Source organism: Gavia stellata, chromosome 4 (genome assembly GCF_030936135.1).
Source record: "Gavia stellata isolate bGavSte3 chromosome 4, bGavSte3.hap2, whole genome shotgun sequence".
Taxonomy (NCBI): domain Eukaryota; kingdom Metazoa; phylum Chordata; class Aves; order Gaviiformes; family Gaviidae; genus Gavia; species Gavia stellata.
The window spans coordinates 28,120,355-28,135,658 of record NC_082597.1 but is presented as its reverse complement, the minus strand read 5'-3'; the positions used below and the strand labels follow the sequence as shown (position 1 = coordinate 28,135,658).

Here is a 15,304-nt window from a genome sequence, read left to right as displayed (position 1 = left end):
TGTTAGCCTCCACTTCTGTTTCTAACTCTCATCAATCCTGTATTATCAATGAAAACATTTCATTACCTGCTGCATGAGTAATTTTGTAACACACTATGCATAACAACTGCAACACTCTCTTTTATACTCAATTTTATGCTGACATATCAATATTCCTGACCTGCAACTTGCATTTTTGAGGAAGATGTGGGGGAAAAAAAAAAATCTCGTTTGTACTTTGGAGCTAGGACTGAAATGACTAGTTTAGAGTCATTTAGTCTCCAGCACAGTGGAAGAAAGAAGAATCCAATAATACTGACTTGGCCCCTGGATCCAGAATTACACTCCTCAGAGCCTAAAATATCTGATGTTACCTACTTTGAAGAAATTTTATACTTACTGGTCAAATGCAAGCAGGAAGATAACTCTGAAAATTAGTTCGATCAGTATTGCCAAGGACTGGAGAAAAAGATAGAAAAATTTAACAGACTAATTTCAATGCTAATTTTCTAGAGCTTCCACATGACACTCAGTCGACTTATTTTACTGTAAGCTTCCGAGAATGCTAGTTATAAGTCATGGTGCTGGCCAGAAAGTTCTTGGCCATTGACCAGGCAGAGGAAAGGGGGGCAAGGAAGAAGATCATCCCTTTGTTTTCACAGAGTGAGCTCTCAAACCCTGAAACTCCTGAGCAGTGCCTGTATCTCCAGTAGAAAAGTTTCCATTAGCTGTAAGACATTCAGGTGAGTAACAAGCAGGGCCAAAGACAATTTTAAGTTCCTATTGCAGGACCTCCCGCTGTATTTACAGAAGGATCTGAATAAATTAATTCAATCCCCAACGTTCTTCTTTCCACTAGCGCAATCTGCTACTAAACCTAAATGCAACATACTCATGTCACCTCACTTGCTGCTGCTTCTGGTGGCAAAAAGGTATACATGAAACTTGCCAAACAGCTAAACTAAGCCACATGCCAGTGTGGTGCAAGTATCTAAACAGAGACTGAATTTAGCCCATAGAGTGTTTTCCTTCAACTTTGGCACAAGATCGTTAATGAGCAAAGTTTCCACCACTGCTCAGGACATCTGTGATATGCAACAATACTGAACTGTTAAGACTTTAACACTTAAACCAGAAACATAAAAGCATCAGTAGGGATGCCAGAGGTTAAAACCCAAGCCTGTTCATGGGTTTTATGAAGACAGGGAAGTAAGAAAGCTTATTAGCTTGTTTTTATAAAATGAATTATTATTTGTTTCAGAACAGTATAACTGAACTGAATATTTAGGGTAAAACACCAAACACTAAACAAAATAATCACATCTGGAGATAGTCTGACAGTTTCTCCCATGTTACTACAGTCAAGCCATGCTCGTGAAAATTTCCTTCTACTTAGAAAAATAATTTTTTAGCTGGCTAGGATCAGTTATGGCACCTTCTGTGTTTTGTCATAAATGAAATTATTTTTAGGAATTCTGGAAGGATTCTCAGCAAAAATAAAGTATGTCATGGGCATGAAATGGGTAGAAAAAAAAGGAAAAGCAAAACATTTATACTTCTCATACTTCTTTATTATACCAATAATAGTTCTAAAAACCATTTTCATATAATTTTATATCTGTTGCAGTGACATGTTCTTGTATTTGCAAATGGAAATAATGTTTTCAAAAAATAATCACTTTTTAAAAGAATTAATGGCTGTCAAAACACCAGTGGCTAAACGGTGCTAGACACTCTGCAAGTTTATAATCAATCAGTTCAACATTTTCTACTATGTTAGTTTTTCCATGACTTAATGACTGATTTTCTTTCTCACAGAATGACTTTGAACAAGTGCGAAGTAAAATCTTTATGTAATAGCATGTAAACATAACCTACGATTTTAGTCTCAAGGTCAGATTCCTAGAATACATGTCAAGCCATTTTCTAGAAAACTATGCAGCACTTGCCATAACTGAAATGCTGTCATATTTTGTGTACTTCAATCTTTTATCAATCAATCATTTTCTGGTTTTCAGAACTACATATGATCTAAAACAATACTGTACTAGGAATTCCATATGTCACTGGCATGTGAGACTACCAGACATCATGTGGGTTTTTTATTGTATTTGGCCATATGTACAGTGAACTGTTAACTTTTTGTATTTCTCCACTTATTCCCCTGTTCAAATTTTTAAGCTTTTTGCTTGAATGTATATACTAAACACCACCATGGACCAATCTGAAAAAAGCACATATTTCTAGCATAAAATTGCATGAAGCTTAAACTGGGCAAAGTCCTCTTAAACTGCAGCTAATTATCCCTTACTGAAGAGTCAACATCCTTTTCTAAAAGTGCCTAACTTGGACAGCTAGACACCCAGATGGCTGTCCTACCTCAAATCAGCAGCAAAGCCTCTATTTTAACCGTATGCTGGAACTTTAGTTCTTCAGTCTTACAGCACACGTACTAGTTTGCACCTGGACTCTCTTCTGGAAGTACACAGGTACTTGCTTTGATGGAGAAATCTTCTCACAGACTAGAAGCTGCATCAAGGTCCTGTATTAGGACACAAACACTCTGCTCTCCCAGCCCACCTCAGTCTTTCTACAGCTTCCCCAAATGCCTTGCATGTCCTCCTACATCCCACAGCTCAAATTTGGCATCATGCTGAAAAAACGTACCTCAAGCAGGCTCCAAAGACTCTTTTGTATAAACACAGTAATGGATACAGATATGGGCACAGTGCCAGCATCAGGAGCAATCAGTGTATGTAAGAATGACCAGACAGGAGTGGAGTACATACTAGACAGACTCACGTAACCAAGGCACAAAAGACAACACTGTGGCAGGACCACATCATGACATGACTGCTAATACACAGTGTCAATGTAATTCAGATGCCTCCAAAGGACGTACAGAATGAACTTGAACCCAAGCACATTCTTCAGTCCAGTGAACAACATGGCTAACCAAGAGTCTAGCCTTATAGTACCCAAATAATGCAGGCAGCTCTCTCAGTGTTTTGGAGAGGGAAGAAATATCTAACAGAGTAGCAGCACAGCTGTCAGGTCACTAGTCAAGAGGGAGATGTACACACTTTAAAGAGGAACTAAACCCTTACTTTTATAGACAGTAGAAAGTTATTTAATGAGTAGACTGGATGCAAGGAGTTTTTTTCCAGCCAGGCCAGTGCAAATAAGGCAACACAATGCTATGCAAATGGTGGTGGGACTGGGAAGAAAGAAACAAGCACAGAGAACCTAACTTACTAGTGATGCAGCTACGGTACAAGGAAAGAGCAGCATCTCCAAACCAGTCTTCTCCAAGTTAAACAACTGACTAAATCCTCTGAAAGGCAAGCCACAGTTTTCTGCCCGAGTCCCCTTCTAAAACTTTTGCAATTTAAAATATCAAACTAATCCTATTTTCAGGAGCAATTCTTCTATAGTTGTGGGAAGTAAAAAGAGGAAAGATATGAGCACAGAATCTAAATTCAAATCTAGGTCTCTTCTGGAAAAATGACACTTGCACAACAAAATAGAGGATAAGAGGTTTAAGAAAATCTTAAGACACCTTTGCACTTACTATAGCCTTCATTCTTCTTTTTGTGCTGGGATGTGTGAAGTGCTCTACCAGTGCTCAGGGGACTGACAAAGTTTAATAAGGTTGCTGAGGGATGTTCCTCACAGCTCAGGCCTGGCTTTCATGGGACTGCACAAGACTATACTAGAAGTATGAGAGGAGTGCAGAGCTGATGTGTAATGCTGTAAGAAAGGGCCAATAATGGGAAAAATATCAAGTTGGAATGGAAGATTGAAGGAGTAACACTTTCTTAAAAAACAGTTTCCTTACAAACCTATTTATACTGATACATATAATCTATGATAAGGAAAATGTCTTATGAAGTTCTTAATTCGTAATATAAAAAAATGAGGTCTTTCAGAAGCCAATTAAAACTGCTTCCAGTGGAAGAGAAAAACAAGGAAGAAATCCCAAATCTATACAGAAGTCACATTTATGATTTAAGATAGACATGGACAAGTAATTAATTTATCAGTTGAAAATTAAAGCCCTATGCAGAAATTATACGCGTCTCTCCCTCCCACACATCTTCCTATTGCATCTTACAATCAGACAAATTTGACTGCAAGGCTAACAGAGCCTGCCTTGTCTACAGACACAATGGACAATTACAGAGACCACATCATGTGGGGTTTATAAGGGTTCTTGATGCTCTTGAAGCATGGGGAAGCAAGGAAGGAAAGACCCCATTTCCACGGAGAAATATCAAAATCTGCTCCCTGAAGCCTATCAGAGAAATTAAAGTACGAGTTAATACTGGAGCCCAAGAAGCCAGTTTCAGAGTTTATGATATGAACACAAGGTAGTGAGAACCCTGCACAGCAAGGCCACGAAACCCTGTCTGAGGTACAAAGAAAGAATTGACCACCTAAAAAGATGGCCAAAGTAATGGCATATAATGGCAATATAACCCGTAAACAGATTCCTACAACGGGAATGTACAAGAAAGACACTGAGGTGCTGGAGTGTGTCCAGAGAAGGGCGACGAAGCTGGTGAGGGGTCTGGAGCAGAAGTCTTATGAGGAGCGGCTGAGGGAGCTGGCGTTGTTTAGCCTGGAGAAGAGGAGGCTGAGAGGAGACCTCATCGCTCTCTACAACTACCTGAAAGGAGGTTGCAGAGAGGTGGGTGTTGGTCTCTTCTCCCAAGTGACTAGTGACAGGACTAGAGAAAATGGCCTCAAGTTGCGCCAGGGGAGGTTCAGGATAGATATTAGGAAGAAGTTCTTTACTGAGAGAGTAGTGAAACATTGGAATAGGCTGCCCAGGGAGGTGGTAGAGTCACCCTCCCTGGAGGTATTCAAGGAGCGTGTGGATGTGGCATTGTGGGATGTGGCTTGATGGGCATGGTGCTGTGTGGTGTTGGGTGGGTTGGTTTTTGGTGTGTTGTGGTTTGTTTTTTGTGGTGTTTTTTTTTGTTTTTGTTTTTTTTTTTTTTAGGTTGGACTTGATGATCTTACAGGTCTTTTCCAACCTTAGTGATTCTGTGAATCTATGCTTCCAACTTTCTTTTTACAAAACACACTTACCACCAGCCCTCATAATCTGCTAACTGGCATACTCTCATGAATGTTATGCATGGGATAAGGTGTGAGAGAATTTTAACTTTGAGTTACAGAAAACAATGCAGTCACCTTAAATAGTTCATATTTCACATCCATTTCCTTAGATATATAGTTAATACCTCAATTCCAGCTTCATCACTTCAGGGAGGTCTCCAATTCTTATTTCTTCCACTTGTAGCTCGTTAATAGCATCCAGGAGTTTCTGTTGATCTCCAGGATTTGTAATGCCAATCTAAATTTAAAGAGTAATTTCAAATATGATTTAATTTTAGTACTTATTAGACGTAACAGTACAGTACCATTTATTGTGTGAGCTTCTAATTATCAAGGGTCAAAAGAAGTTGCTTTTAAGTTATTGCAACCAACTACAATGTATGTAACTGCCAAAGGAAAAAATAAAACCACAGAAATTATTCAATTATGCAAAACAAAACTACAAGAGCTGAGGAAGAGCCAAACTGAAATTGCACAGGATACTCAGAAAATCTTTTTAAGGTTTATTAAAAAAATAAATAGCAGTTTTTATAAGTACCCCTGTGTTGTTAGGATGTTATGCTCATCTACTTCAGAATCATCTCAGTCATCTCTTACAGCAAAATAACCAATCATCATGATGGTGATACAGCATTAACTCAGAAAGAAAGAATGGAAACTATCCAATCAGCATCAAATGGAGAATTTTACAGAAAGAGGCCAGATTTTAAGAAGGGCTTTTACAAGCTTTTGGGTGTGTATTTTCTTCCAGTTAGAGAAACTGGTCTCATAAGATACAATACCTCCTTTTAAAACCTTATTTTTTTTATAGAATTTCATTTAAAAAATAAGTTACGTCTACAAAGAAATCTAGTTGGTTCACACTACCTCCAAAAACTCAAATGACCAGAAACTAGTCAAGAGAGAGAGATAATATGATCTGTTAAAAAGACATTCAGCTGGATGTTTCTACCATGAAATAGCCTGCAAAAGCAGCCTTTTTATATATCTGAAGGACAGCATACTTATAAACTCAGAAGAGATCTCTTGCCTCAAATTAAGACCAAGCCTAAATACTACCCGACGTTAGCTCACACAGTCCCTAAGCTCAAATCAGTTCATCTTCTATACTCTTGGCTAATGCTGCAAACAACAGAAAAGTTCTGAAGTGTTCAAGGCTTTTTGCCTTTTTTAGTTGAAGAAAAGCACAATTTTCTTCAGAAGATACACACTATGTAACCAAGATTCTCCAAGTGATGCCTGGGACAGAAAACATTGTCAGCTGTGTTATGCATCAACTATCTCAGATTAAAATTTAACTCATATTTAAATCATAAGCTGAGAGTTTTCTTGTAGAACACTTAAATAAGGAAAAAAAAAATAGTCCATTTGTTAAAAGGGAAGTGCTTCTGTGGCACATTCAATACTTTTCCTTGCTCATCTGACAGGTTGCTGTGCAACACAGGACTTCTGATGTTAGCAGCCCTAAGGATGCTTCTCTGCACAAGTGAAAAACCTCGTAATGCCAGCTCCAAGTAAGAATTTGTTCCTAACTCTCCAGCTGAGTACCTGGACTCAGCAGGAGTGGACCACTCTGGAATCTGAGACCGCAAGGATCCCACAGTATCCAAAGCTAGAACATATGGGGCTCTCACTGATGTTCTGAGGACCTGAAGTTCCCTGCTGGAGCCTCAGAAATCTGTAAGATGTTAGTGTCTGCAGTCTCCCAGATTTCTGTTATTATTGCAGAAAGAATTTTGAGTGAACAGCTGACAGTACACATCAGATCAAAATGCCAGGCAGTCTCACTTCCTCGGATGCTGCTGAGCAGCAATTCTAGGGAAGAGAAGGTGCCTAGAGAAATGTTTGCTTTGCGTGAGACTATAATTTCTGATGGCCAGTGTTCATTGTGGCTCCATAAAACGGTCCTCCAGGTTCAACACGAGGTGTTCAGAAATCACAGGTAAAGGGGAACTATGGGCTCACAAGCATGTCTTTGAACATTTCAAAACCATGTTGTATGTAAGTCCATAGACAAATAAGTTCATCAGTAATGTAAAATCCCAACAAGATTAATTGGGAGTTTAACCACAGGTGTCAAGAGCTTTTGAGTTTCCAATAGGTTGCCATGGGTACCTGAACAAATTGTACTCAAGTCTTTTTGGTAAATATCACTAGCAGCCTTAAAAGAGAAAGACCTGGGTTTCCTAGAAATAATTTTGTAAGTTTGCTCCATTTATTAGTTCTCAGGTTTGCCTTGTGGAGCTCTATCTGGTATGAAATAATGTTTTCTTAATGCTTACAAAGCAGTACAGCAGTCATTTCATGATGCGGAAGTAAGCTGATTTATAGAAGAGCAGCAAGTTTACTTTTAATTATAATTAACAAATGAAATGAGCTCTTCCAAGGATGGAATGGCAGTTATTCCTGAATATTAAAACTATCTTGCTTAAAAGCAGGGACTACTGTAAAGATTTGGTTTGCTTTTGACTCCATCTTCTCATTCCTGGAACAAGCAAATCAGGATACAACTTTCTGACCAGCGTATCAAGAAGACGTTGTACTTTGTTTCCCAATAAATAAACCATAATTTTATCCTTCTGCAAATGGATCAGTGGCTGAGCACCACTGCATCTTGAAGATATGGTTTAGGAAGTAAAGAGTGTGATAAAAGTAAATCATAGATAAAACCTTCCACCACCATAGTAATTCTGAATTCAGAGGTAGTTGGTGCAGAACTTAAGAGATAGAAAGTAAATAGACCAGTCCAAACTACTTCCCAAAGCAGACATATTTTCCCTTTCTAGACTATCTCTGCTGAACATGGGGGTTACCCAGAACCTGACTATTTATGCAATGATGAATGCATGGAACAAGCACAGTGCAAGAAGCCCTTCTTCCATATGGCTAAGAAAGCTTTTAAGTTGGTGTTGGTTCAATTACACTCTGCAGTCCAAATAATGCAAATATTATTGTGAAGTGGCCGTTTGTTTAAGAATGTACAAGTGCTGTACAAGAACTTGCTTAGATCTTTAAAACAGACTATGCACAGTCTAGATTTTAGGCACAACCACTCTAACAACATCTATTTTATTCTTTACTTAAACAAACAAATAAATACCCCCCCCAACCCCTGAAAATCCATGCCCCAAACTCATGCTCCAGCATCAACATGACTTTTCTGTCATCCTTTAGAGGGAAAAGAAAGAAAAGACAAATAACAGATTGCCTCAACATATCAAAGATGACATACTTCTCAGATAAAACCTGTGAAGTTATGCATGACTCTTACATCCTTTCCATCTTGCCTAAGTGGCCACTATTTTTAATAATCTTACAAATTTCTCCCAAATATTAAATGCTTTTTTGTGGGGAGGGGGATAGAGGAAGGAAAGTCCTGGAACTATGATACGGAAGCACACAGACCAGATAATTCTCTAGTGATGAAGTTAAACTTCTGGGTTGTATTTTGAATTTTGATGTGTCAGCCTTTCATTATGCATTCTCAAATCCAGAACAGGATGCCAATTTCTCTACACTAATAAACATGTGAGAAAGGAACCTTCTTACTCCTAAATGCATCCAGAAGTAAAATTACTTCTGTTGCTATCTTGTGCTCAAAAAAACCAGACAAAAAATATCCGAGTGTTATGAGTAGCACAGAATCAGACAACAACCTCCAAATGTTGAATAGACATGTCTCAGTATATTGAACAGACTTGTCTCAGTATGGAACAGTTTATAAGCTTAAGGAATGCAAGGATTTCAGCTTGAAAGAGTCATTGTTTAGGCTCTGTTGTAGAATACAGATAAAGATATTTACAGAGAAAATATCTTTCTGATATTGTTTGATGGAGGAAAGTGTATCATGTTAGTGACAGGATTTCTCCCCAGTTCCCCGGATACAAAGCAGCTTGGTTCAGAGGCATCCATCAGAAGTCATCATTAATCTTTGTAGTAATAAGATCCAGGCTCTTTAAAATAGCTGGCTGTTAGTTGAAGATCTGCCATCACACTAAACACTTTCAACTCTGGAGTTACAAGGAAATAGATTAGATTTGTTCTATCAGCAGTGTGGGGAGAAACTGTTAGCAGAGCTCTAAAACTAGACTGCATCAAGAATTTAGGATAACTTACAAAGTTCTAATAAGCCAAGAGTGTTATGTCATTTTTTTAAAATTCTCAGTTGAAGACTCACCAATTAATTCATGTTCATGCACAAAGCACAACTTATTTACCAGGAACTGTTTCCTGCTGTTGCAGAGCTAAGAGGCAAAACAATTCTGTTCCTATAGCTATTATCTTCCTGTGGAAGAGCAGCTGATCCAGGTATTTATTTCAGTTTGTCCAAAAAAGCCATCTTTATAATAGGGAGCCTCAAACATGTTAGAACACTGAAACAGAAGTTATCAGCTTGTGTAAAATTATGCCTCTTCAGTGAAGGAACTGTAAAGCTTAGCCATTCGCTAAAGCCCAGAATTCCCTCCCCTTCCCTCAGTGTCCCCTGGACAAACCCAAGTAACGTATACAACATCAAAACAGTCAATCAATATGAACATATAGTCAGTCAGATTTGCAGTTTAATGCAATCACGACCAAGACAGCAGCTCACACAGTGATGAGAAGAAAGCCACAAAAATCTCCTTTAAGAGCAGAATTCCTGTCAACGGGGTCTTTAGGATTCATATAAAGTCCGCACCTGAATGCTGTCCAATGGGCACATCCTGAGGCTTCAGAAAAGCAGTAACATCAGAACACGCTGACATGTCTTATAGTATTTAGGTCTAAGTGAACTCTTAAAAATCTCTTCATCGACAAAGCTGCACCCTCTGAGGATACAGAATTACTTCTGAGCTCTGTCAAAACACTGAAACTCTACTCAGTTACAAGACAAAACTTCATGCAAAACATCCTTGTGACATCAACTCTGAGAGTATTAACATCTGTACACAAACACTGGTTCCAACTGATAGAACACATGTCTCCTTGGTACCAGAATAGAGGGGGGAAAAAGCTGACACTGAGGACATGGCTAGCATCAGTAGCAGGCTTGAAGCAGCTATTTTAATGAGGTGCCTTTGGTATCCCAGACCAGGTACAAAGTGCTCAGGATCCTGCGGCCTGAAGTACTTACGTTGTTCCAAGGAGACTTCTGTAATTGGATTTTATTATGGCATCCTCCTGTAAGCACAGGAAGTCTTTCATTTCCCACAGGAATAATTCCAGCAAAGACTAAGGAAAAGCAACCACCCTATCTCACTGGAAACTGAAACCTTGTAATAATGCATCACTTAGTCTTGGATAACAGTGAAATACCAACCTGCCTAGCTGCAGTAAACTGTAAGAAACCGAATCTTCTCTCCTTCTTTTTTTTTTTTTGGTAAGGTTTTACAAACCTGTGTGGTATATGAGATTCCACCATGTAAAAGAGCTCTCATTTTACCAACAGAAATTACCACCTCATAAAGAAGGACTGCAATTAAACTAGTTGTTTAGGATTATCTACTGCTAATCCTAGCACTGATTTCATTTCAGGGAAAACAAACTTAAATACTAAAAACAGTAACAACTAAAATTTAAAATAGAACTATTTCCTGCTCACCCCAACTCCCACATCATTGCAGCAAAGAAATGCTGGGGACTTGCACTTCATAGTCAGGTCTAGGCAGAGAAGATGCAAGAATTCAACTCACAGAATTCAAGACTTATCTGTGGGATTACATACTTTAGAAAAGGTCTGTCTATATTCACATTAAAATTCAAGAAGTTGCAGAAGATTCTGAAAACAGATCTTAAAAAAAGAATTCTTACAAGGTTAGACATTTTAAAGAGAAGTTAAGACATTAAAAACATTTAAGAAAGAAAAGAAAACTAAATTAAGTTCTAAAGTAGTAAACTGACCTGTATTAACTCATCTTTTTGCATGATTAGAAGTTGTCTTAAAGCTATATCTCTTTCCTGTATAAAACAAAGGGGTTTCTGCCATCAAAAAGAATTTCAGAAGAAAACAGTTTTGACTTAATTTTTTTTCACTTACATTTTACTTCAGTTTTCAGAAAAAAACCCAGCTACAACACCATTATCAAAGTAATGAAAGAGTTCCCTCTGTTTAGAAACATCACATGTTGTGACTAACACACATAACCAAAATTAAGCAATCCAATCCAGTCCACTGTTGTTTAACTTAACACTTATATATAAACTTCTGTTTAATAAATTTATTTGAATTAATATACTAATAGTGATAGAACGTTTTTTTATGCTGTAGGTACATTTTGCTTTCATGGATTACTTTACAGATAGCAGATATACAACAAACTTACCTTCAATAATCCTATTATGTGTTCTAGACCAAGACCATGTAAAAAAACTTCCATGTCATCAAAAGTTGAATAGGAACTGTAAACATAATTAATAAGATTCGACATTAAAACAGTGGAAATTAAAAAAATAATACAAAAATAATACAGAAAAGTTCCCCAGACAAAGCACTGGGGAGCAACCTAAAGTTGTACACACCTACTGATGACATTAGTATCTCATAAGCATCAAGGGGTACAATTTAATCCATCAAAATTCCATAAATGGCTTTTCTGTCTAGTAAGTTAAATAAAGCCTAAAGGGAATGATTTTCATAAGTATCATTTTAAGTAGTAAAATGTTCCAACTGAACCTTAAAGTTGGATTGCAAAAGCCTGAAAAATTTGCAAGTGGGGTTAAGGAAGATAACTATGTATTCTTATCAGATAACATTCATATAAATTGGATTCAGCCCACAACTGTTACCCTTCTGGTTCCATTTAAACCAAGAAAGGTTATGAAGAAAACAGTAATGTCTATAATTAAAGATAGTGGAAATTAGTCCGGTAAGAAATTTGTTCTCAGAAGACTACTGTTCAGAAGGTACACTGAGGAAGTAGTATAACCCACTGTAGGTTCAGAGTTTAACATTTATAAACAAAGGTAAAATATCAGTTTTGATTCCCTGCCCTACCAAAAGATACAAAAATGTAAGGGAAAAAAATATCTAAACAGCTTTTAACAATCAGGTGAGCAACTGTAACGCACAGAATTAAACCAAAGAGTAAATCATACAAAATGCAGAAAGTGCTACTGCGATTGCTACAATGAATCCTTTGCCAAAACCCCAAGTTAAGAGACAGTTTGTGCCATCTTATTGTAGGCCCTGAAATGAAGGTTTGCCCCCTTTTCACATAAAAGGCTTGAACAGCTCCTATTAAAATTTGTGTAAAAAAAAAACCCCAGCAAGCAACGCCTCCCCCCTCCCAAAAATACCCCAAAACCCAAACAAACCTCTCTGAAAATTATTCTGAATACTTAGTATTTCAGGTTTGCACATTGAGAATCTTACATTCCAGGATTTCTGGTATTTAAGTATATGAGGACGGACACCCTAAATCACATATGAAGGAGTTAATGCAACTTCCACACTGTAACAAGTCAATAATTCTGTGAGCATGCCTTCTGTCAGCAGGCAAAATATAAAAAGAGTTTAAAATAATTTTAACAGACTTTAAAGCCATCACCGCTACCATGAAGTTGTGTAGAACTGTGCTACCCTCTGCCTGATTCCTCCCCGCTGAACATACAGACAGCAACAACCAGCTTTGAAGTAAGCAATTCACATATACATCCAAACATTGTATGTACAGCCAATGCCCTTCAACTGGCAAGAGGAGACAGTGTATGAATGACCTGCAGTGATTAAATGTTGTTATTTAGGTATCCAAAGTGCCCAGTTTGCAAAGGTTTTGGGAGTCCTTGGGTAACTCAAGACTTTTGGTTCTGCTAAAGGTGCAAGGAAAGGACATTTTTTCCCAGGATCAAAGAAAGGGCTATTCAGCATCCAGACAATAACTTGAAAGCCCCTGAACCAGAAAAGGACCTAATCCAGGAGCTGAAGAAAGCAAATTCCTGACAGGTATGTGCATTTCCTTGTGTAGTCCAGGGCTCTGGAGCCAGGACAATATTCCAATTAGGATGTCAGACAACAACGACTCACTACCTAAGGATGACGAAAGGATGACAACAGCAAGGATGACAAGTTATACTCACTGACCCTGCATGGTGGGGCACAATTGATATCCAGTACCAGATGATGCACTAGGAGCAACCGAGAGAATAGGGACTTGAGAAGACAACTGGCAATACCTCTGATGAAAATTATGCAGGCAAATGACAGGAAGGAGACATCCAGCTCAAGGAACTATGATGAAGTAAACACAGGTATCAGTGTACCTCTTAACTATCAGCAGATGAAAAAAACCCAACTCACTAGGGGGTGGGTATGTGTGTGTGGAAACGGATAAGCTCTATTTGTAAGAACAGGCGTTTAACAGCCAGACATCTGGTATACTCCAGGGGACTGTTTCCTGAAACCAAGAGTTTTACTAATTACCAGAAATGCTCAAAGTTATGGAACATCAGAACTAGCTATTGTTAATATAAAAATCCTTGAGCTTGTCAGAAATGTCTGTTCATACAAACAAGTTGGTCATCTGATGCAGAGAAAACCAGCAGAGCTTAGAAAAAGACTACTGAAACATTGTGAAATCCTGGAAATCTAAGAATTGCCAAATACAGAATTACATTAGCATAGCTAGACATCTGGCTGCCACAAAGTATTTTAAGTGGGCTTCAGGATTTCAATGTCTTATTTTAAAAGCTTATCAAGATTACCCAAACACTGGTAGAATGTCCTCTAGCCACCGTCAGGTTTCAACAGCACTAAATCCATTTGGATAACTGCTGCATAGTCTTAGTTTATTTCCTTATACCAGAAAAAGCCTAGGAAACTTCCTAAATAACCTAAACCTATTAAAAAAGGAGAGAGATCTGTTCTAACACTGAGGTCATTAAGTACAGACTCTATCTAGAAGTACGAGTCTTTGTGAAGAGTACTGGAAGACTAATCTATTTAAAAGAATGTCACCTTCATGGCAAGTATACAGGGACTCAAAAGATGATCTCCAAGGAGCAGACAGATCCCACAGAGACCTAGTTCATAGATGGGGAACACCTTCAGGAATCTGTGAGTAGGAAGATGCAAGAACAAAGAGGACAGCATAGATAACTGATTCTACCATGCAAAGCCTTCACTCCTCTGCTCCAAGAAGTACCTCTAAGATGACTGTAGTTGAAGTACCAGAGAATAAAAATCTGATTGACATATACATTCATCTAGCAACAGAACTTGGTGAGGCTTTGTCCGTGCTGAGGTACTCTCTCTGAGACTGAGACTACCTCAGTGTGAACTGCTACCTAGTGAAAAGCCATCAGCCTAATGATAAAAAACTAGGGCATTTCAAATTCAGCATGACCTGTCTGAGCGGGGACATAAAGAATCAATCTGACCAACCAGAACAGACTATGGGCACTGGAAGATGTCTTCTTAAGACCATGCAGCTCAAGCTCAAGGAGGCAAGTGGATGGTTTGTTGAGGACTTGTTAGCCAACATGTTCTGCGACTAAACCATATCAGAGATCTTTGAAGTTGCTGAAGCAGGCGCTGATTTCAGTCACAGGACACCTTCCTATGACCGCAAGCTTCAGGGTCAGGGGCATGCTATGCAAAAAATTCTAGAGCTTAACTTGTGTTCATACTTAATTTTGACTCTCATATATGCAGAAAAAAAAGAAAAGGGCATAGTTCTTCCTGGTGGCATGAAGCTGAAAACAGGCATTCAGTGAAAGCATCAAAAATTTAACATCAAATGAAGGCAATCACACAACAAGGAGTATCCAACAGGGGAGCATACAAATTTAACAGAGCTGAAATGAACTGAAGTGACACTGGACCCTGGCTCTACTATACTTTACGCCAAGCGAGAGGAAGGAAAGATCTAGAGCATGCTCTTTGTTTATAATGCAAAGGAACTTCGCAATCTTGAAAAATTAATAGTACATTAATATACTTACTGTGGACTCTTGGTAGTGTTCCAAATGATACACAATATATATCAGTACAACTTAATCACTGATATGAACAAATACAATCTCTTAGGAATGTTTATAAGCTCAAATTACACTATGACTGTATTTACCCAACTCTGTGGTCAGGGACAGCTGTCAGAAATTTGTAGATAGCCTCTTGCTTAATCGTTTCATGGTATCTCCCTTGCAAGTGATTTGCAGCCAAAGAGAGTAAACTATAAATCTGGAAGAGCCAATTTGAATTAATTATTATTCAAACTCAGAATGC

General features: G+C 38.2%; 1 protein-coding gene across 1 annotated transcript in view; it reads right to left on the bottom strand.

The window, feature by feature from the left end:
* The window catches only part of ASZ1 (ankyrin repeat, SAM and basic leucine zipper domain containing 1), a 41,241-nt gene that overhangs the window by 2,827 nt on the left and 23,110 nt on the right, over positions 1 to 15,304 (bottom strand). The window contains exons 7-10 of the mRNA XM_009817201.2: positions 15,147 to 15,259; positions 11,406 to 11,481; positions 10,984 to 11,040; positions 5,229 to 5,341 (exon numbers count right to left, since the gene is read on the bottom strand). Of these exons, the coding sequence (XP_009815503.2) occupies positions 5,229 to 5,341; positions 10,984 to 11,040; positions 11,406 to 11,481; positions 15,147 to 15,259 (359 nt within the window). The remainder of the gene's footprint in view (positions 1 to 5,228; positions 5,342 to 10,983; positions 11,041 to 11,405; positions 11,482 to 15,146; positions 15,260 to 15,304) is intronic.